Source organism: Labrus bergylta, chromosome 22 (genome assembly GCF_963930695.1).
Source record: "Labrus bergylta chromosome 22, fLabBer1.1, whole genome shotgun sequence".
Classification (NCBI taxonomy): Eukaryota; Metazoa; Chordata; class Actinopteri; order Labriformes; family Labridae; genus Labrus; species Labrus bergylta.
This window is the reverse complement of record NC_089216.1, coordinates 19862894-19887314: the sequence shown is the minus strand read 5'-3', so window position 1 is coordinate 19887314 and position 24421 is coordinate 19862894. Positions and strand designations below refer to the sequence as shown.

At 37.3% G+C, this 24421-nt stretch overlaps 2 protein-coding genes and 1 long non-coding RNA gene across 3 annotated transcripts; 2 read left to right on the top strand and 1 right to left on the bottom strand.

The window, feature by feature from the left end:
* Positions 1-2285: 2285 nt before the first annotated feature.
* LOC109992816 (uncharacterized) lies at positions 2286-3804 on the bottom strand. Its single transcript, XR_002278350.3, has 3 exons — positions 3697-3804; positions 3542-3576; positions 2286-3219 (listed from the first exon to the last, which is right to left on the bottom strand). It is a non-coding gene; the product is annotated as an uncharacterized lncRNA (long non-coding RNA).
* Positions 3805-4522: 718 nt separating this feature from the next.
* On the top strand, positions 4523-7716 carry LOC114917174 (uncharacterized). Its single transcript, XM_065950264.1, has 6 exons — positions 4523-4541; positions 5434-5775; positions 6168-6218; positions 6359-6466; positions 6573-6607; positions 7296-7716. The coding sequence occupies exons 1-6, from the start codon at positions 4523-4525 to the stop codon at positions 7395-7397; spliced, it is 657 nt and encodes a 218-aa protein (XP_065806336.1). The 3' UTR covers positions 7398-7716.
* An 11119-nt stretch (positions 7717-18835) lies between these two features.
* LOC110002639 (uncharacterized) lies at positions 18836-21169 on the top strand. Its single transcript, XM_065950542.1, has 6 exons — positions 18836-18959; positions 19130-19471; positions 19870-19920; positions 20061-20168; positions 20275-20309; positions 20994-21169. The coding sequence occupies exons 1-6, from the start codon at positions 18917-18919 to the stop codon at positions 21093-21095; spliced, it is 681 nt and encodes a 226-aa protein (XP_065806614.1). The 5' UTR covers positions 18836-18916; the 3' UTR covers positions 21096-21169.
* The last annotated feature ends 3252 nt before the right edge of the window (positions 21170-24421 follow it).

The window sequence follows — 24421 nt, the reverse complement described above, 5'->3', positions numbered from 1 at the left end:
TTTCATCCCATGGCCGTTGCACTGAGGACTACAGCCTCCATATATGGGGCGCATGACATAAGCTCTAAGTGACTCTCTCACCTGTGCAAAAAGATGAGGTGCTGGTACAAGAATGCACCATCTCATGAAATCTTGTATTTGTTTGTACAAACTAATTTTTGTAGTAACTTAAATACTTGCAGTTCCAATAAAAAAAGGAATATGGTTCTCAGTACATGGGGGAGCACAAGGAAGACTGCCATGTATGTTACTTATCATTGGTCAACTCTCAAATTTGCTTTAATTAGAGGGATACCAGGGAGATGTGGAAATGCTAGTTATAATTAAGCACAGACTGACCAGTCTTCTAACCAATCCCATAAGCAATTGTTGAACCTTGAAAATTGAAAATAAAATAATAATCTTTAAAGCTAATGATTATATCCTCAGAATAACAAAAAGTAACACATTTTTAAGTGAGTCAGTAATATGACATGTGCAGGAAGTGTCCTGTATATTTTTGCTTCTAGTCAGGAACATTAAACCAGACTTGACTTCCACTGTAATATGTAATGTATGATTGAAAATGATTAATCAAGCAAATAATCAATAGAATTTTTATTTTAGCACCAGTAACCAAAACTCACACATTTTAAGTGTTTTAAAAAAAGAAAGATCAATCCAGTTGTGAATTCAGTCCACTTTTGAAATTGATGGATGAGGATGAATTTGTACTGCTTTATGTTTTGAACATTTTGATAATAAAAAAACAATATCAATATTTATGTCTAGCAATGATTTTTGTGTATTTAGTGCCATATATTACCTTGATTTTATTTAATATATTTCATACATTGCTTTTCTTTTTATGGTTCATATTGTAAATCTTAAGCAATCTTAAATTAAAATCTACACAAAAAAGTTTTAAAAATTTTAAAATATATATATTTTTAAACTGTGTATTACTAAATTCTACTAATGTCTACTATTAATAATCTCCGTTTTGTGTGACAAACCTTAAAATTCCACACACACATGCAATTACATGAGTTGGCCAGAGAGGTCACACAAGTCCGATACACACTTTGAAACATAAACAAGTAAATAAACCTACTTCTCAGGACCATACCAACTTTTGTAGTTTTATTGCACAGGGCATATTAGAATGGCATTTCCTATCTGTTTCAGTGCTTCTCTTTATCAAGCCCATGGTTTTGGTCCTAACAAGTCCTCTGGTCCTAATATGGAAGGTCGTTTTAGTGGTCATGGTCTCAATAAGAGTAGAAAAACCAGAACACACACACACACACACACACACACACACTGTACTGACTGAGGAGAGGAGGGAGGGCGGGCTTTGAGAGAGACAGGAGAGAGGAGAGCGTAACTGAAGTTGAGAAATGAACGACTCTTTTCAGTAAGTGATTCAGTTCAGTTTGTTCACCCAGATGATTCGTTCGTTTTGAACGAATCGTTCACGAACTACACATCGCTACTCAGATCACAGCATCACCCATCTTCCCCATCAACCCCAGTCTTCACAGTGTAATCAGCTACTTCATCCCATCAACAGCTGTGCAGCCATCATTTTCATACACATGAAGACAGAAACAGACACATCTTGTGAGATTCAGTTGGTCAGTTTGTGTTAGGTGAGGGACGAAGGAGTTGGTTGAAATGTATATGACAGTGGAAATAGATGGGAAAGTCCCCTGCTGTGTTTTTTTCTGTCATTTGTTACCTCTAAAAAATGATGCATCCTTTAGCAGAGTAAATGTTTTGATATGAGACTGTACAAGAGTCACTTTGCAAAATGTCTTTTAAAAAGACAGAAGTGATGTTAGTATGAGCGTTGAGTCTGAAGTGTGACCTCTGATAGGAGGAGCTGTGATACAGTTTGATGTTTGTTCATCACTGACTAGATTCTCACCTCTCGTGTCTTTGAACGTGACTTTAAAAATATCTTCACTTCTTCAAGTCTTCGTATTCTTTGGGAACACGACACCTGTTGGGTGTGGTCATGATGCAGGGGATTTTGTACCTTCTGTGTTTTAATGACTTTACTACAATGTAGAGATGCTTATTGTTTTGTACAACCAACAAAAGACAGTCAGCCATTTGCTGCTTCATTTCACACTTTATTCTCAAAGAGGTTGGGGTCCACAGGCCTCGTGGTTTTTGCCACCTCAGACCACACTGTGCTCTCTTCCTGTCTAACAAGTGATGTGATCCTCACTCACTCATCTACTTCTGCAGACAGAAGTGCTGCAGACAATGTTCCTTTTTCTGAACTCATTATAATCATTAAAAAGTCACAGGGACAGACCATTGCTGATGAAGATTTTGGGATACAAGGGGACAAACAAAGATGGCAACTCATCACATAACTCGATCTTTTAATGGATGAATGAAACCTTTATTGCCCCCAGGGGAATTTGTCTTGCACTGAGAGCATACAAACACAAAATAAGTGACAAAAACTGTATAAAAAAACAAATTCAGTACAGCACATAAAAACAAATCATTTAAAAAAGATATACCTAAAGCATCACATGGATGACATGTAGGGATTTCTAAAACACATCACAAAAGAGATGCAGGGAGCCACAGACAGTGTTGATTCAGCAAAAGTAAATAGTAAGTAAAAGTAATATCAAGAGGATAAATTTGTCTTGCACTGAGAGCATAAAAACACAAAATAAGTGACAAAAATTGTCAAAAACCAACTTCAGGACAGCACATCAAAAAGAAACTTTAAAAAAATCTAACTAAAGCATCAGCAAGTATTACAACAGACATGTGGGCGTCATATTAATGAAACTGGTGTACAACAATAACAATTTTTTTAAGAAATCTCTGTAACACTTTGATTTAAGGTCACAATATTCACCATTAACTAATTTCTTATGAGCATGCTAATTATTAGCATATCTGCTTATTAGTCATTATCAAGTGCTTATTAGTACCTTATTCTACATGACCATAGTCTACAGCTAATAGGTCATTAACTAAGAGTTTGCCCTCCATACTTCTCCATTATAACTTCTTATTGATAGTAAGTTAGAAAGTTGTTAAACAAAAGTACAAAGCATTGTAATACTGTTTGATACAAGATCATGTCCAGTCTCCTCCTCACTCCATCTGGAAGCAACATGAATAACATCTGGCTCTGGCTCTCTTCTTACGGCTTCAGGTCAACTCTACAACTTCTTCATAGTTCAGATCATCAGAGGCCTCATTCTGTGAAAGAGAATATTTACAGTCATGATGTGTTCACTGGACATGAGTTTTATTCCCAGAGTAGACCAACATATTCTGGATCTTTAAGCAGGTACAGATCAGGATATTTGGTTGTTGGTCATTGATAAAAGGTAATTCAGCCGATAATTTAAAGACATGTTGACTAGTGTTGTAGTCCAGACCGCACTAACTGATAAAAATCAAATTATGAATGAGTTGAAGTTTTTAGTTTGTTTAGAAAAGGGGTGTGTTCCTTCTAATCAAAGTAATGACATGGAACTTATTCATAAACTATAAAAGTAAACATTCAAATGTGATTCACCTCACAGTGTCCTGGATTCTGTCTTTCTTCAGCAGCTGAGAGACAAAATATAACATCTGGTAAGTTCATTCAACATTATGTTTGAGTCATTTTAAAGACCATTGAAGGATCTTGAATGAGTTTTCTATTGTGATAAAGAAAGATATAAAACATACCTGTCTGAAATGTCCTGTCTTTAACAACCAGACCGATGACGACCATCACAAGCAAAAGAGTCAAACCACGCAGGACGACACTCACCAGAGTCGCTGCTCCATCACACTCTTCAACAAAGAAAGATCATTGTGTCAAAATACATTTTCCTTTTGGAGACTTTAAAACCTGACAAGATCAAAATAAATTATTTAAGTTATTTGAAGATATAAGAAGTCTGTGCATTATAGAAATAATAATAAAAATCGTACTTGTACGGTTTCTGTCCGTTCTGTCCACGTCTTCATCTTCATATTTAAAGAAGCTTAGGTCTTTAGTTGCTGTTCCATTAGAGAGACAGAGACAGATCATTGCTTCAGACTCTGTTTTCCTTTTGGAGACTTCAAATTCAGCTAGCTTTTTAACATGAAGGATTTAAAATGTCAGAAGTCTGTTCAATAAAGAAAACTTCTGGAGAATATTACTTGTAGAGTTGTTGTTCATGCTGTTATGAACGTCACTGCTGCCTATTAGAGAAGGATTTAATCTTAACTGATTTACGTCAAAATATAAAAGACAATTTGATGATAGAAGATATTTTAAGATAATTTTTTTTTCTTTTCAACATAACCTGAAAAAAATAATGTGATGATGGGATCCAAGAGAAGGAAAAAACTTAAAAATAATCTTACCTTTGATCTTTAGATGTATCGTAGTAAGAAATGGATGTCCATCTTTGTTAAATCCACAGTAATAAATTCCAGACTTGTTTAAGTCCACTGAACGGACTTTGAGAAAGATAGTAGAGGTGTTGGACGACATAGTGAACTTATGATTACTGAATCCATCATGATAGCTCACTGCGCTGGTAGGACTGGTCATAGTAGAGACACACTGGATGTCGGCTCCTTTGACAACTTTCAGCCAATATCTGACTTTTAAATTTTCATCCATGCCAGAGCACATCAGTGTGACATCTTCACCAGACTGGACCTCCACAGTCTGAGACTCAGAACCTGAGACAGAGATCCAACCTGGAACAAACAGATGAGTGACCGAAATATTAAGAGTCAGAACCTGAAGGTAAAACACTTCTCTTCACATGAGTTAACAAATATGAGATAAGTGGATAAGATGCATTTAATGCAGATGAATCAAACAATATTAAACATATCAATGAAGTCACAAATGATGAAACACTTACTGAGGCTGCAGAGAAGGAAAGCTTTTATCAGCACTTTGTTCATTGTTGTGCGTATGACTGTGCCTTTGAAGTGTCCGTAATTTTGAAGAGAGCAGTAGAAAAGAGAACAATAGGGCAAAGAAGAGGGGTGTTTTATGCCCCATATCCTGTTCCTGAATGTGATGTCAAACATGCTGCAAGTAAAGTAAGTCAAGACACAGATATTGAGTTGTTCAGAGCTCCGCCCTTCAACATGTTTCAAAAGCGCTATTTCAAATACGTCTTCACACCAAAGTACAAACGTACAACACTCTGTGCACAGATAGAGAAATACGTTTTCCTTATTACCAGCCTCCGCCCAACTATGAACCAAGTGCTGATAAAAGCTTTCCTTCTCTGCAGCATCAGTAAGTGTTTCATCATTTGTGACTTCATTGATATGTTTAATATTGTTTGATTTATCTGCATTAAATGCATCTTATCCACTTATCTCATATTTGTTAACTCATGTGAAGAGAAGTGTTTTACCTTCAGGTTCTGACTCTTAATATCTCGGTCACTCATCTGTTTGTTCCAGGTTGGATCTCTGTCTCAGGTTCTGAGTCTCAGACTGTGGAGGTCCAGTCTGGTGAAGATGTCACACTGATGTGCTCCGGCATGGACAAACATGTTTCAGTCAGATATTGGCTTAAACTAGTCAAAGGAACCGACATCCAATGTGTCTCTACTATGACCAGTTATAACAGTGAAGTGACATATCATGATGGATTCAGTAATCATACATTCACTATGTCGTCCAACACCTCTACTATCTTTCTCAAAGTCCGTTCAGTGGAATTAAACGACTCTGGAATTTATTACTGTGGATTTAACAAAGATGGACGTCCATTTTTTACTACGATACATCTAAAGATCAAAGGTAAGATTATTTTTAAGTATTTTCCTTCTCTCTGTTCCCATTATTACATTGTTCATTTTGTCAGCTTATGTTAAAAAAATAAAAGAATCTTAAAACATCTTCTATCAGCAAATTGTCTTTTATATTTTGATGTAAATCAGTTAAGATTAAATCATTCTCTCATAGGCAGCAGTGACGCTCATAACAGCATGAACAGCAACTCCACAAGTAATATTCTCCAAAAGTTTTCTTTATTCAACAGACTTCTGACATTTTAAATGTTACATGTTAAAAAGCTAGCTGAATTTGGAGTCTCCAAAGGAAAACAGAGTCTGAAGCAATGATCTGTCTCTGTAGAAGAGTCTAATGGAACAGCAACTAAAGACCTAAGCTTCTTTAAATATGTTTAATAGGAAGCAACGAGGCAGATGAAGACGTGGACAGAACGGACTGTAACCTTACAAGTACAATTTTTATTATTATTTCTATGATGCACAGACTTCTTATATCTTCAAATAACTTAAATAATTTAGTTTGATCCTGTCAGGTTTTAAAGTCTCCAAAAGGAAAATGTATTCTGACACAATGATCTTTCATGTTGAAGAGTGTGATGGAGCAGCGACTCTGGTGAGCATGATCCTGGGTGCTTTGACTCTTTTGCTTGTCATGGTGGTCATCGGTCTGGGTGCTAAAATTAGGAAACTTCAGACAGGTATGTTATAATGTACTTATTATTGCATTTATGGTCTTTAAGTTTACCAAAGACAACGTTCAATGAACCCTAACCTCTAACCAAGATGTTTTATTTTGTCACTCAGCTGCTGAAGAAAGACAGAATCCAGGACACACTGAGGTAAATACAACTCAATTTACTTTAACACAGTTTGTGATTGAAGAATAATGACATGATATTCATTGGTGTTAATTTAATGTGTTCCTGAAATATTTGTGTATTTATAGACTTATGTACTTTTTGTCCATATGCTTTAGAGGAACAGTATGTAAATTCTGCCAGGGGTCTCTCATGTAAAAACAATAATAAAAGATGATGTTGAGGCTGGCGGGGAATCATGGGAGTGATTCTCTCTGTTACTTGACCCGATGACTCAGAGTTGACCATAGTAAAGACAAGCGGACGAAACCAGCCTGAGAAAGAGAATATGTTTATCGATGAGTTAAAGTATCCAAGTAGAATATACATTGCATTTTTATCACAGCAGCACATGCAGCAACAGTACAGCAGCTTTTAGTAGCAGCTCCCGATTTCCTTTTGCAGCGGGCTTTGGTGTACCATCCAGTGTTTCCAAGGCAACAATAAACTTGTCGTCCCAACAAGACACGTCCTGTTACAACTATTAAACTAAGGATTTCTCTGGCTTTGATAACTGTTGGTCATATTTTAAGAACGTTGAACTGTTTTTAAATCAAAGTCTTAAATTACCAACAACCATCTGCTTAAAGATCTAGAATATGTTGGTCTCTTCTGGGAAGAAAAGTCATTTCAAGTGAACACATTATGACTGTAAATATTCTCTTTACAGAATGTGACCTCTGATGAACTTAACTACGCAGCAGTGACATTTCGATCTAAAGCCAAAAGAAGAGGGCCGGAGCCAAATGTCTTGTATGCTGCTACCAGATAGAGTGAGGAGGCAGCTGGACATGATCTTGTATCATACATTATTACAATGCTTTGAGCTTTTGCATGGCTTGATGGTGAGAGTTAGTTGAATTATCATCTTAATATTGCTTTTACTTACTATTTACTTTTGCTGAATCAACACTGTCTGTGGCTCCCTGCATCTCTTTTGTGATGTGTTTTAGAAATTCCTACATGTCATCATGTGATGCTTTAGGTAGATGTTCTTTTTTAAATGACTCATTTTTATGTGCTGTACTGAAGTTGGTTTTGACATCGTTCATCACTTATATTGTGTTTGTATGCTCTCAGTGCAAGGCAAATTCCTCTAGGGGCAATAAAGGTTTTATTCATCCATTAAAAGATCGAGTTATGTGATGAGTTGCCATCTTTGTTTGTCCCCTTGTATCCCAAAATCTTCATCAGCAATGGTCTGTCCCTGTGACTTTTTAATGATTGTGATGAGTTCAGAAATAGGAACATTGTCTGCAGCACTTCTGTCAGCAGAAGCAGATGAGAGAATGAGGATCACATCACTTGTTAAACAGGAAAAGAGCACAGTGTGGTCTGAGGTGGCAAAAACCACGAGGCCTGTGGACCCCAACCTCTTTGAGAATAAAGTGTGAAATGAAGCAGCAAATGGCTGACTGTCTTTTGTTGGTTGTACAAAACAAAAAGCATCTCTACATTTGTAGTAAAGTCATTAAAACACAGAAGGTACAAAATCCCCTGCATCATGACCACACCCAACAGGCGTCATTTTCCCAAAGAATACGAAGACTTGAAGAAGTGAAGATATTTTTAAAGTCACGTTCAAAGACACAAGAGGTGAGAATCTAGTCAGTGATGAATAAACATCAAACTGTATCACAGCTCCTCCTATCAGAGGTCACACTTCAGACTCAACACTTGCATTAACATCACTTCTGTCTTTTTAAAAGACATTTTGCAAACTGACTCTTGTACAGTCTCATATCAAAACATTTACTCTGCTAAAGGATGCATCATTTTTTAGAGGTAACAAATGACAGAAAAAAACACAGCAGGGGACTTTCCCATCTATTTCCACTGTCATATACATTTCAACCAACTCCTTTATCCCTCACCTAACACAAACTGACCAACTGAATCTCACAAGATGTGTCTGTTTCTGTCTTCATGTGTATGAAAATGATGGCTGCACAGCTGTTGATGGGATGAAGTAGCTGATTACACTGTGAAGACTGAGGTTGATGGGGAAGATGGGTGATGCTGTGATCTGAGGCTGATGGGATGAAGTGTCTGACCAAACTGTGAAGACTTGGTGGTGATGTGGAGGTGGAAAAACACACGTCACAATGGCATGAATGATCTGGTGGAAGAGAGAAAGCCACATTTTTAAAAAGACAGCAGCAATATGATAGACTAACCACTAGGGAGTGGAGCATAGCCACAGAGATTCATATTGCATTGAGGCGTCTTGTAAAGGAGAGTTGAACAGCCCTACTCATAACAAATAAGAACCTGGTGTTGACCACAATAGAATCATTCTAGGTGCAGTAACTGGTTTCAGATAACACAAATAAAACCATTTCACACATGCACTGTAATCTGAAAATGTCCTGACATTGTCGCAGGAGGCGAGCATGTGTGAAGTTTTTCCCTCTGACTCCGACATGACTTTGTCCTGCCAGTCCCTGAGTTGTAAATTCCACATTAGTTCAGGTTGAGTTGATGTGTGAATGCAGCAGGTAATAGTCTGGATTCTTCCCTGAAAGTGAGCGGGCACGTTGATGACATTGTCAGTGTGAGCAGAGTTTCTCCTGCTGTAGACTTCACTGCTCGCCTCAGTTGTCAGTTTGTTGTTTTCTTTTATTGTGTTTGTATTGTATAAACATCTTTATACATGTTGCAGGAACATATCACCAAAACTGTTCATATTACTGAAGACTCCTCCTCCTCTTATCTTACCTAAACCATACAGAGTATGTAAGATAGTGAGAGACGCTCCAACATAGATCATTCCCCACTCTGTCCAACACTCTCAGATATTAGTGCAGGAATCTAAGACCTGGTCCACACATAGGCAGGTATTGTTTTAAATGGAGGGTTTCCTCACATCCACATTACGCTAAGTTCTCAATAACATCTTCATACACATGAAAATGCAAAAACTCACTGTTCTGGCTGTCATGAGCATGCAATCTTCTCGCCGGTCCTCTGCGATGACCACCAATAACCTTAAGTCCAACCGGCTCTCTTCCAAATCCATCAACTTTGGCGGCTGTATGAGTGTTGTATGAATCAGCAGTGACCTCCGTTGTCCATTCAGACGTCTCTGCTCGTCAACATAAATAATATCATCAGTAAACTGAAAAAAATATTATAAAGTGTTCAGAAAGTTGATGTGTGCTGATAACAACATTTCAACTTCTCAATATTAAAGACATACTTCTGACAATGTTTTCCTGATAAGTACATTTCATTTAAAGTTAAACACCTTTCTCTATCTGTGCACAGAGTGTTGTATGTTTGTACTTAGGTGTGAAGACGTATTTGAAATAGCGCTTTTGAAAAATGTTAAAGGGTAGAGCTCTGAACAACTCAATGTCTGTGTCTTGACTTACTTTACTTGCAGCATGTTTGACATCACATACAGGAACAGGATAAGTGTTTCAACATTTGTGACTTCATTGATATGTTTAATATTGTTTGATTCATCTGCATTAAATGCATCTTATCCACTTATCTCATATTTGTTAACTCATGTGAAGAGAAGTGTTTTACCTTCAGGTTCTGACTCTTAATATCTCGGTCACTCATCTGTTTGTTCCAGGTTGGATCTCTGTCTCAGGTTCTGAGTCTCAGACTGTGGAGGTCCAGTCTGGTGAAGATGTCACACTGATGTGCTCCGGCATGGACGAACAGGTTTCAGTCAGATATTGGCTGAAACTAGTTGTTGCACACTTGTACACAAAGAACCAAGCAGCCATGGGTTTTATGATTATTCTTTTACTTCGGTCTGAAACACAGAGACACAAACACATCAACTCAGCGTGGCTGCACACTCTCGGACATCTGGGTCGACTGAGCAACGCATGGCATCACAGATCTGCTCATCAAAGATGATGCTGATGACTCTCTCACACACTTATACAAATATTCTGCGCACACACACACACAGTAAATATTAAAGAAGGCTAACTGTGAATTTCCTACTGTCACTTTTATCACTTTTGCTCACCTGAAACACAGAGACACAAACACATCAACTCAGCGTGGCTGCACACTCTCGGACATCTGGGTCGACTGAGCTATGCATGGCATCAAAGACCCCTGTGCTGCCCAGAGCTGCCCCAAAAGTGCCTGTGTGATACTTCTTCAATTTGACCCACAAATATACCAACTAAAATATCACAGTGCCTTTGTACAGGAACATCTAACAGTATGATTGAACGACATAATAAAATAAAATATCAAAAACCATATATATGAGACTAGGGGGGTGCCTAGTGTCCATGAACATGCCTGATATTAATACGGGCCCCACACTCTCCCCTCCAAAATAAATGTTGTCTCGATATTAAGAATTTCCCAGAGTCTTTCAGTCTGCAACTTATGAGTTAGAGAGGTAAGTTAAATGGAAGTCAGTCTTTCGTGATACTCTCTGCACAACAACAGTTTATTACATGACATAGATCTCCCTCTTCATGTCATGTGTGAGCAACAGACATCACTGGCCAGGTGACACCTGAAGTTCTACTCCGCCATTTTTGCGGGTTAGTATCTTGGACTGCAAGGTGAAAACCCTGTTACTACCAATAACCCATTTTATACAGACCCACATACACAACTGTATGCCTCACACAAATCTCAGTGTCTTTAAATGTGTTAGCGGCCTACTTTCTGGTACTAAACTTAATATATCAAGTGCATTTACATCCTATGCTACATGAATTTACATTTTAACACTAACCTTAAGTGCTTCCATGAACGTATTTACTTTTTTTTTCTGTCACTACCATGAACATGTGACTCTAAACTTGTCTTTCACTTCCTCTCGTAAAAATTACTGATTTCTATGTGTAACTGATGGTTGACCTAATGTGTTGTATGTCAGTGTTTTAGGTGGGTTTCTTTGTCGCAAAGGATATTTTCTTGTAGAAGCTGGCTGCGTCTCAGGTTCTCTCTCGTCTGCTTTATCAGATTTGACCAGTCTATGGATTTGACCCACAAATGTACCAACTAAAATATCATGGTGCCTTTGTACAGGAATATCTAACAGATTGATTGAACAAGATAATAAAATAACATATCAAAAACCATATATATGAGACTAGGGGGGTGCCTAGTGTCCATGAACATGCCTGATATTAATACGGGCCCCACATAGTCAAAGGAACCAACATCCAATGTGTCTCTACTATGACCAGTTATAACAGCACAGTGACATATCGTGATGGATTCAGTAATCATAAGTTCACTATGTTGTCCAACACCTCTACTATCTTTCTCAAAGTCCGTTCAGTGGAATTAAACGACTCTGGAATTTATTACTGTGGATTTAACAAAGATGGACGTCCATTTCTTACTACGATACATCTAAAGATCAATGGTAAGATTATTATAAAGTTTTTTTCTTCTCTCTGTTCCCATTATCACATTGTTCATTTTCTGCTTATGTTTTTAAAAAAGTAGTAAATGATCTTGAAACATCTTCTATCATCAAATTGTCTTTTATATTTTGATGTAAATCAGTTAAGATGAAATCCTTCTCTAATAGGCAGCAGTGACGCTCATAACAGCATGAACAGCAACTCTACAAGTATGATTTTGATTATTATTTCTATAATTCACAGACTTCTTATATCTTTGAATAGCTTAGAAGCTTAAATAATTCAGTTTGATCTTGTCAGGTTTTAAAGTCTCCAAAAGGAAAATGTATTCTGACACAATGATCTTTCTTTGTTGAAGAGTGTGATGGAGCAGCGACTCTGGTGAGTGTCGTCCTGCGTGGTTTGACTCTTTTGCTTGTGATGGTCGTCATCGGTCTGGTTGTTAAAGACAGGACATTTCAGACACAATATTTATATATATATTTATTTTCACAATAGAAAATTCATTCAAGTTCCTTCAATGGTCTTTAAAATGACTCAAACATAATGTTGAATGAACTTACCAGATGTTATATTTTGTCTCTCAGCTGCTGAAGAAAGACAGAATCCAGGACACCGTGAGGTGAATCACATTTGAATGTTTACTTTTATAGTTTATGAATAAGTCTAGTGAAGAATACTGATGTTAATCATTGATGATAGTTTAATGTGTTTCAAAAATATTAGTGTGTTGATAGACTTACATACTTCTTGTTCGTATACAGAGCTACATGAACATTGAATCAGTTTAGGAGAGTCAACATTAGTGTTGTAGTACTCCAAATCACTCTCCAGACCACTTTTTGAAGGTCTCAGTCTCAGAATCAAAGCATTTTAACTCAGACTTGTCTTGGTCTCAGACTGGGCGACTCTGGATTTTAAATCAAGACCAGTCAACACCACCACTGACTGGTTGTTTTTCCATGTCATTACTTTGATTAGAAGGAATGGGGTCCATTTAAAGAAAAAAAAACAAAAAAAAAACAACCTTTCAAATGTTACACTCAGTAAGTGACACGCCCACACAAGATGATGATTTTTCAGTGATATGTATGGTCTTGGTCTTGATCTTGACCATAGACTGTAAAAATAATGGACGGGACAAGATCCCCGGTCTAGTGAAGCTTTTATTTTTAGAGCTCCCCCTGCTGACTGGCTGCAGTATAGGTCATAAACCCCGCCTCCTCAATGATAACAGATGGGATGTGGGTCAAACTGTAAAGCTAAAATACTCGTCACATAATTTTTTTCCAAACCTAAACTCTGCTGTGATCATTAGTTATTATCACCCTACATTGTGTTCAAGTGCTAATTTTTCTGTGAAGTTTGTTTGAAATAAGTTATTTGAGGTTGAAAAACGAGATTTTACGTCATATTTGACGATGATTGACAGCCGCCGATCTTGCGTAGCTCTCTTTGGGAATAACAAAAGTTACGTAGTGAAGGAAAGCCGAGACGCCATTGAATTTTTCCGTTCAGTTTTTTCGTCTTTTTTTTGAGCTGGAAAATGAGTTGTTCTGCAGTAAACTGTTCTAACCAACCTATGGGAGCTAAGGGATCTTTGCAGTTTTTTCGGTAAGTAAAAAAGTGATTTATGTGTCATTGGTTAAAGTCGTTATCTAGCTAGCTAACACATAAGCAGTCTAAGTTAGCTGAAATGTTGTAAAGCTAGGTTACTTATCCGGCATGATTTATCTTTTTATTTTATTTTTAAAATGAGCAAAACTAATAACTGACATGCTGTGTTTCTTGATATTGTTATATAGTTATTGTGATTTAAATTGTATTTAAAACCAAGAATCATAGATGCGGTTCATTGACTGTACAGTTATTTTACAGTAAAAATAAATACGTCTGGTAAGGTCTCAAAAAGTATCTAGGGCAAAAACAAAGTCACATGATTGTAATCTGGCCTGCATCATTACTAATGTTTACAGTCTGAGTGATAAGTGGGCTATACCGAGAGTAACAGGTTTTACTTTCACCGTGCAGGCTGAAATTCATAGGACTATATACGAGGGGAGAATATTTCTCTATGTATCCAGATAAAACTAAAGGTAAGATCTGATTTAATATAACTGTTACTGATTTAAGAGACTAACCGAAACATGAACGCAAACATCAACAACCGGCGGCGGTGTAATGTAATATTAACCGAGCATCATGCTGCTTAAACGTGATAAATATTCTGCATTGTCTTCCACACACCAATTCAACAGTAACAAGTTGATCATATTGTAAATTTAATGACGCTCATTGAGAATTTGCACTAAAAATTGACAAAACCTGACAAAAACTGCGGTGATTGTGACGGTGTCTGTATTTAACACCTTTGAAAGGAAGGTGTTAATGCAGGAGACCAGTGTTACACACAACATGCTGCTGTTATTGAAGTTAGGAGGAGACATAGGCACAAACAAAGAAGACATAAAGATCGTGTTTTCCCCCACACATTAACGAAGAGAAACACCATGATTAAACTACAGGCTATTGTTGCCTTTTTATAGCCAAAGAAAAGTGAACATTCACAGCCTCTGCATTCAAAAGAATTTCAACATTGACATTTATGTCGTCCTATTTCCCTCTTTTCGTCAACATTATATTTTAAACTGGGGATTTCCTTTTTCTCTGGTCTCTCGTCTCTCCCCCAGCTCGCCCCCTCCGGTGCGCTCCTCTCCATAATGCGCTCGTCTCCTCACTCTAAAGCTGCTGCTACTCTGTAGGACGCTTTGATTGGGGCACCTCACCAATAAAATACTATTTTATATTTTATAAGCAGTTTGCCACCACACTGTACTTTTACTCTCCAAAGGCATATGAGTATGTGCATGACAACTTTAACAAAGCTTTACCACACAGTCACACCATCCGCACAGCTGATCCAGGATTTACTGTAGCATCTTTTACAGCACTAAAAGGTCATGTACAGGCAAACAGAGAGAAGGGAAAAGAAACAATCTGTGCTCTCAAATAACAAAGCAGTCTCAAATCTTTTTGAGGAATTACAGCTAAAAAAAATTCTACTTTGCATACAGTACATCCTCTGATAAATACATTGAAGTACTTTGATTACATTTCTGTGGTGTTCCTGTAGGTGACCATGATGCAGCCAGACTGAAGCAGCAGGTTGTGAAGGTGGACACCATCATCTTGTCTTTGCAGTGCTGATTCTGAAGAGAATGCCTTCACATAGGACTCAAAGTTAAAATGATCTCTCATATGATTGGACCGTGTTATTGTAACCGCTATCAGCATCAAAGTAATTTTAGTAACAATTTATAATCCTTCTTAAAATGTAAGGAAGACTAGCAGAAGATTTTAACAGCCTCTATGGTTCTACAAGAAGTCTAGTTCATGTTTAAATTGTTCTTCTTTCTGTCTTCAAGGAAATCAATGCTCAAAGGAAACAGCAGTCCAGAGTCTGATTCCAGTGAGGTTCAGCACACAAATTGGCTGTCTGATTATATGAGAATATTTAACATTAGTTTAATTTATCAGGCTGGCCCATGTGATGACAGTTTAAAATAATCTTCAATAGAAAGTGACAGGAACACTTTTGTCTTCAAACATAAATTCATAAAGCTGATCATATTATTGGATTCATCCAGTCTTATTATATATTTTGTTTTTCCTCATAAATAGTTATCCTGTCTTAAAAACAAACTTTAGAACCTGAAGTTTAGCAGAACCTGAGGACAGATCTGATTTCAGGTCTGAGGCATAAACATCACAGTAAAATTCATTATACTTTACATTTAACTCCATGATTGTTTTTCTTTATTACAGAAGATGCTCTCAGATTCAGATCCATCAGCAACCCCTGACAACATGGAGGACTCGTCCCCTGAGCGTTTCCTGTCCTCTCTCCATGGTCTTCTTCTCTTCAGTTATTAACTCAGCAGCACAAAATGCCAGACTGTTTGACAAGTCTGTGATTGAATAAATGGAAATTGAATCTCATACGTATCTTGCTATGCTTATTGGCTTTAAATGTTTAATATTAAATAAGTTTGAAGGCCATTTATCTCAAACGAGACCGGCTGTGACAAGCTGAGCTCGTCTGTTAGCTTTGCTGTTCTCTTAGCTGTTGTTGGTCAAGAAGAAATGAATGTCAGTTCAAGGCCTTTTCAAATGTGAGCTATAAACTTAATTGCTAAATTATTTTACTTTGACCAACACATTGCTCCAGTTAATCAGAGACAGTCATATCAGATTTTTAAAAAGTTTATTTAAACATTTTATGAAAAAAGAAAAACTTCAATAAACAACCCCTGGCTTCATTAACCATGTGGAAAATAAGTAAGGGAGGCCATCAGGTCAAATTGCTGGGACATAGGAGAAAGTATAAAAAATAATTTAAGAAAGAAATCCAAACAAAAATCAAATAAAGTATAAAGATCCTGGATGATTGTTTGACTGTTAAAATATGATGGAAAAGCAAATCCAACACAACCCTCCAGCATCTGGCCTTTCAAACACAGGGCAACATCATGTAAAGAAAAATAAATTGAATATTGACCATGATCTGTGTTTTATCTGAGGATGACTATGGTAGCCTTCTCACTGTTCACTGTCACAAAGCACCAGACTCTGTCCACCTTCTTCAGACGTCGATCAGCTCCTCTGGGTGATGGCAGAGAGGACTCTTCATCTGGGAGAGCTGCTGGTGGAAGGTAATTTCTACCACAGTGGATGAGCAGGGCATCTGGCACAGCTCTTAGTCCAAGTACAGGTGAAAAGAGGAGGAGGTTCCTTCAAACTAAGCGACCCCAGCCTGACCTCTGTAACAGGTGTGCAGATAAAGGTTGACATTAGTCATTTTTAGGTTCTGTTGATTGTAAAATGGAAAAGAAAACATTACCTTTCTATTTAACATTTAGCTGGTGTATGACTCAGTGTGATTTTTATTTTTAGAAGACTGTATTGTTAACAATAGCTTGTTTTTACAATCCTCTTATGAAACTTCAAAATAATCACAGGATATATAACTTTTAACAGATGATTTTCACTTACACTTCACCTCTGTGAAATATGTCAGACCAGCTGCTTTTATCTCTTCTTTGCCTAAATGAAGACACAAAAAACAATTGATTTACAATTGATCATGTGATGCTTTAGGTAGATTTTTAAAAATGATTTGTTTTTATGTGCTGTACTGAATTTTTTTTTTTTTTTTTTTACAGTTTTTGTCACTTATATTGTGTTTGTATACTCTCAGTGCAAGGCAAATTCCCCTAGGGGCAATAAAGGTTTCATTCATCCATTAAAAGATCGAGTTATGTGATGAGTTGCCATCTTTGTTTGTTCCCTTGTATCCAAAAATCTTCATCAGCAATGGTCTGTCCCTGTGACTTTTTAATGATTATAATGAGTTCAGTAAAAGGAACATTGTCTGCAGAAGTAGATGAGAGAATGAGGATCACATCACTTGTTCAACAGGAAGAGAGCACAGTGGGGTCTGAGGTGGCAAAAACCACGAGGCCTGTGGACCCCAACCTCTTTGAGAATAAAGTGTGAAATGAAGCAGCAAATGGCTGACTGTCTTTTGTTGGTTGTACAAAACAATAAGCATCTCTACATTTGTAGTAAAGTCATTAAAACACAGAAGGTACAAAATCCCCTGCATCATGACCACACCCAACAGGCGTCGTGTTCCCAAAGAACATGAAGACTTGAAGAAGTGAAGATATTTTTAAAGTCACGTTCAAAGACACGAGAGGTGAGAATCTAGTCAGTGATGAGCAAACATCAAACTGTATCACAGCTCCTCCCATCAGAGGTCACACTTCAGACTCAACGCTCATACTAACATCACTTCTTTGTTTTTAAAAGACATTTTGCAAAGTGACTCTTGTACAGTCTCATATCAAAACATTTACTCTGCTAAAGGATGCATCATTTTTTAGAGGTAACAAATGACAGAAAAAAGCACAGCAGGGGACTTTCCCATCTATTTCCACTGTCATATACATTTCAACCAACTCCTTCATCCCTCACCTAACACAAACTGACCAACTGAATCTCACAAGATGTGTCTGTTTCTGTCTTCATGTGTATGAAAATGATGGCTGCACAGCTGTTGATGTGATGAAGTAGCTGATTACACTGTGAAGACTGGGGTTGATGGGGAAGATGGGTGATGCTGTGATCTGAGGCTGATGGGATGAAGTGTCTGACCAAACTGTGAAGACTTGGTGGTGATGTGGAGGTGGAAAAACACACGTCACAATGACATGAATGATCTGGTGGAAGAGAGAAAGTCACATTTTTAAAAAGACAGCCGCAATATGATAGGCTAACCATGAGGGAGTGGAGCAGTGCTATTGGATAGATGTGAACAGCTGATGAATATGATTGCGCATAAATGAAAGAGCTATGTGATACACAATACATGATGTAGGAACATTACGTCAAAACTGTTCATATTACTGTAGACTCCTCCTCCTCTTATATTACCTAAGCCTAACAGAGTATGTTAGATTGTGAGAGTCGCTGCAACACGGAACTAAAACGGAGGTTTTTCCTCTATTGAAAAAAATGAACACATTTCAACTTCTCAATATTAAAGACATACTTATGACAATGTTTTCCTGATGAGTACATTTCATTTAAAGTTAAACACATTTCTCTATCTGTGCACAGAGTGTTATATGTTTGAACTTTGGTGAGGGAATCATTTGAAATAGCATTTCTTTTAAATGTTAAAGGGCGGAGCTCTGAACAACTCAATGTCTGTGTCTTGACTTACTTTACTTGCAGCATGTTTGACATCACATACAGGAACAGGCTAAGTAACATCAAACACCCCTCTTCTTTGCCCTATTGTTCTCTTTTCTACTGCTCTCTTCAAAATTACGGACACTTCAAAGCCACAGTCATACGCACAACGATGAACCAAGCGCTGATAAAAGCTTTCCTTCTCTGCAGCCTCAGTAAGTGTTTCATCATTTGTGACTTCATTGATATGTTTAATATTGTTTGATTCATCTGCATTAAATGCATCTTATCCACTTATCTCATATTTGTTAACTCATGTGAAGAGAAGTGTTTTACCTTCAGGTTCTGACTCTTAATATCTCGGTCACTCATCTGTTTGTTCCAGGTTGGATCTCTGTCTCAGGTTCTGAGTCTCAGACTGTGGAGGTCCAGTCTGGTGAAGATGTCACACTGATGTGCTCCGGCATGGACGACCATGTTTCAGTCAGATATTGGCTTAAACTAGTCAAAGGAACCAACATCCAATGTGTCTCTACTATGACCAGTTATAACAGTGAAGTGACATATCATGATGGATTCAGTAATCATAAGTTCATTATGTCGTCCAACACCTCTACTATCTTTCTCAAAGTCCGTTCAGTGGAATTAAACGACTCTGGAATTTATTACTGTGGATTTAACAAAGATGGACGTCCATTTCTTACTACGATACATCTAAAGATCAAAGGTAAGATTATTTTAAAGTGTTTTCCTTCTCTCTGTTCCCATTATCACATTGTTATCTTTGTCCGCTTATGTTAAAAAAAGAAAAGAAAAGAATCTTAAAACATCTTCTATCACCAAATTGTCTTTTATATTTTGATGTAAATCAGTTAAGATGAAATCCTTCTCTAATAGGCAGCAATGGCGCTCATAACAGCATGAACAACAACTCTACAAGTAATATTCTTCAAAAGTTTTCTTTATTCAACAGACTTCTGACATTTTAAATCCTTCATGTTAAAAAGCTAGCTGAATTTGGAGTCTCCAAAAGGAAAACAGAGTCTGAAGCAATGATCTGTCTGTGTAGAAGAGTCTAATGGAACAGCAACTAAAGACCTAAGCTTCTTTAAATATGTTTAATAGGAAGCAACAAGGCAGATGAAGACGTGGACAGAACGGACTGTAACCTTCGAAGTACAATTTTTATTATTATTTCTATGATGCACAGACTTCTTATATCTTCAAATAACTTAAATAATTTAGTTTGATCCTGTCAGGTTTTAAAGTCTTCAAAAGGAAAATGTATTCTGACACAATGATCTTTCTTGTTGAAGAGTGTGGTGGAGCAGCGACTCTGGTGAGCATGATCCTGGGTGCTTTGACTCTTTTGCTTGTCATGGTGGTCATCGGTCTGGGTGCTAAAATTAGGAAACTTCAGACAGGTATGTTATAATGTACCTATTATTGCAATAATGGTCTTTAAGTTTAACAAACACAACGTTCAATGAACCCTAACCTCTAACCAAGATGTTTTATTTTGTCACTCAGCTGCTGAAGAAAGACAGAATCCAGGACACACTGAGGTAAATACAACTCAATTTACTTTAACACAGTTTGTGATTGAAGAATAATGACATGATATTCATTGGTGTTAATTTAATGTGTTCCTGAAATATTTGTGTATTTATAGACTTACATACTTCTTGTCCATATGCATTAGAGGAACAGTATGTAAATTCTGCCACCAGGGGGCTCTCATGTAAAAACAATAATAAAAGATGATGTTGAGGCTGGCGGGGAATCATGGGAGTGATTCTCTCTGTTACTTGCCCCGAAGACTCAGAGTTGACCATACTAAAGACAAGCGGACGAAACCAGCCTGAGAAAGAGAATATGTTTATCGATGAGTTAATGTATCCAAGTATAATATAAATTACGTTTTTATCACAGCAGCACATACAGAAACAATACAACAACTTTTAGTAGCAGCTCCTGCTTCCTTTTGCAGCAGTCTTTGACATAACATCCGGTGTTTCCAAGGCAACAATAAACTTGTCGTCCCAACAAAACACGACCTGTTACAACTATTAAACTAAGTATTTCTCTGGCTTTGATAACTGTTGGAAGTATTTTAAGAGAGTTGAACTATTTTTAAATCAAAGGTCTTATAAATTACCAACAACCATCTGCCAGAATATGTTGGTCTCTTCTGGGAATAAAAGTCATTTCAAGTGAACACATTATGACTGTAAATATTCTCTTTACAGAATGTGACCTCTGATGAACTGAACTACGCAGCAGTGACATTTCGATCTAAAGCCAAAAGAAGAGAGCTGGAGCCAAATGTCTTGTATGCTGCTACCAGATAGAGTGAGGAGGCGGCTGGACATGATCTTGTGTCATACAGTATTACAATGCTTTGAGCTTTTGCATGGCTTGTCTGGCTCAAAGTCTTCTTAGCCAAAAAAAAAGATGTTTAGGATTCATGCTGTAGGGGCCTTTAAAGATGTATTTGACAGTCAGTTTCTCTTATAACCTTATATAGAGTTTGATACCTGTGTGTTGCAGTTAATGTGTGAGGGATGCACACTTCACTTGTTTGACAGGAAATAACAGTAGAGTTTGGTGTCAGCCAAACTATGAATCAAACCACAGGCTTTTAAAAATAAATCTGAATGAAGGTATTACAGCTTCCCAAGAAAGAATTCTGAGCCTCTCTAGATTCATACAATGTGGAAAACATACAGTATATCAATGTCTAAACAGAATCTTTAACTGTGATAGTATATTAACATGTGAAATGAAATGCTGTGTGTATGAGGCAATAGGAGATAGGACCCAAAAGCAGACTCCAAGGTAGGACAGGTCAAACAAAGAGGACTAGTCTTAATCAATGTAAATCAACTAACAGCCCACAGTCAGGAATTACATTAGAAGTCAGACCAACCAAGGAAATAAAGAGAGGCAAGATCCTCAAAGAAAGGCAAGTTCAAAATATAGACTGTATATAACGTAGATGTGGTCTCAGTGACATCACCCATTGGTTTCTGAAGAGGTGTTTGAAGCCCAAAGATGGTGGCCACCATATTGGAAAAGCTGTCTCAACCATACTCTCGATCAATCTTTAAAACAAGCAAAAAGCTGGAGTTGAGTCGAGCATTTAGCTTCCTGACAAAAAGATAAAACGCATCCTCCTGTCAATCAACTAAGCGCCATTAATTGTGTGAATGTATGAATAACTCTCAGCCTTAGTTTAATCAAAACAGTTGATGAGTTGTAAAAAATGTCGCCCCTGTACAGCGTGGGCCAAGAAACAAGTGTGCTATCAATATTACTTCTTTTTTTTACCAGGCTGTAAAATGTGATATTCTGCTGTTTTCATGCTATTTTTAAATATGCAGCATTAGTGTTCAGAAAAGGGAACATTGTCTTCAGCACTTCTGGCTGCAGAAGTGCATTAGTGAGAAACACGTGTTTGACAGGAAGAGAGCAGAGTGTCGTCTGGGGTGGCAAAAGCCTTGAGGCCTGTAAACCCCAATTACTGTGAAAATAAAGTGTGAAGTGAAGCAGCATGTACTGTATTTCACTGTCTTTTGTTTAGGGGGGTGCAATCAGCTTTTCTACACTCAGCAAAGCCATCAAAACACATAATGTATAAAAAAAAAAGTATATGGACTACATATCTTAATTGTTGTCACAGTTTATGTTGAGGATTATTAAAGTAAATCAGCAGAGAATGTAATACTTTTAGTTCAGGATTTGAAATCTATCTGCTTTTTTCTGTCCAGAGTGGGAGTGACAGCCAACCTTTCTTGACTTGGGAACTTGGGAAGCATGAATGGAATTGGAGTTGAAAGGTGACATTTAGAGTTCATATAGCTGCATTTGCATGAAGTATTCGTATTGTAGGGATTAATAAAAGCAATGAAGTTCCAAAGGGATCTATGATTGAAGTCTGTCTCCTTTGCTCTCCACGCACATGGTTCTCCTGTATACAGACAAAGCCTCCTGATTCTGAAAAAGTTGACAATGCTACCAGGCCTGCCAACGTAAACATAGTGATTCTGGGCATTAGTCACAAAAGGATTGTGCAGCTTAACCCTGTGCAAATGACACAAAGGGACATGGTATGATTTAGAAAATAGACAAAGGGTTAAATGTTCTACAAACTGCATCTTTGAGCTCCAGTGCTGTTTTCATGTATTTTAATGAGCCATTATTCATTGGTGACCATTTCTCCACAAAATGAATCTAATTCCAAAAAAGCATCAGATTCACAAACATTAACAGCCAAGTCAATCAATCAATTCTGTCATCTCGAGACACAGGTAAAAGACCTTAGTCTTTGTTATTAAATATTACAAAAGAGCAGGTAAAAAGACCATCCTCATCATGTTACAAAAGGCAGGTAAAAGACCTTACTTGTGGCGCAGTGGTAGGGCGCTATCTTGAGCAAATCCAGGCTCATGACAAAACAGCCATCTACCGAAACTGCTCCGGGCTTGAAAATGGGATAGGGGGGAGATGGGATAAGATGCAGGAAGAGGGATAGGGAACAAGGAGGGGGGTTGGTTGTTCAGGCAGGCTATCTACCAACAATCCAGAGGAACCTAAGAGATGTCAGGAGCTCCCCAGTGCAGTTAGAGATAAATATTACTGTCATCTGAGAGGTGTGGCAGTAACCGCACCGTAGTATTTAAAAAGGCTCTCAACTTTGATGGTGATCATGAAAACAATTCCACCTCTGAATGAGGTTTTAAAAATTAAACGTCAGTAATTGTATAATACTTTGACGCAACATAATAACACGTAAAAAGCCTCATGTTCCCCAAAGAAAACAAAGAGTTAATGAATTGAAAAGATCTTTTTAAACTGGGTTAGAAGACATGAGAGGGATGAGAATCTAATCACACCTTACCCCCAACACTTGCACAGACTCAAATCACTTCTCTCTTGCCTGTTGCAAGGTGACACATGCACGGCCTCATATCAAAGCAGTCACTCTGCTGAAGGCTGAATGTTCAGAAGAGGTGACAGACAGCAGCAAAACCACAGCAGGTGAAGTTCACATTCATTTGAGATGAGATGAGATTCAACTTTATTGTCATTACACATATACAAGTATAGAGTAACGAAATGAGGTTTGGCATCTCACCAGAAGTGCAAATAAGCAGAAAGTGCAAGAGTCTGTGCTATGTACAGTAATTGAGTGCAAGAGTCTGTGCTATGTACAGTAATTCTGTGCTATGTACAGTAATTGCAAAATTTACAAATGTAGACAAGAAAGTGAATTATTAGGTAAATCTGGATGGCTGGATTAATGGGATGCAATAAATATAAATAAATGCTATAAATAAGTAATGCTACAAAATAAGTGTGTTCTTAGGATTATAATATACAGATTAAGATGCAGTGAGCATGCTATACTAATAATATACAGATTAAGATGCAGTGAGCATGCTATACTAATAATATACAGATTAAGATGCAGTGAGCATGCTATACCAATAATATACAGATTAAGATGCAGTGAGCATGCTATACCAATAATATACAGATTAAGATGCAGTGAGCATGTTATACTAGTTTACAGATAATATAAGAATATGGACATAATATGAACATACTATAATACAATAATACAGATGGATAATATGAGCATACTATAATAAAATAATACAGATGGATGAGAGAT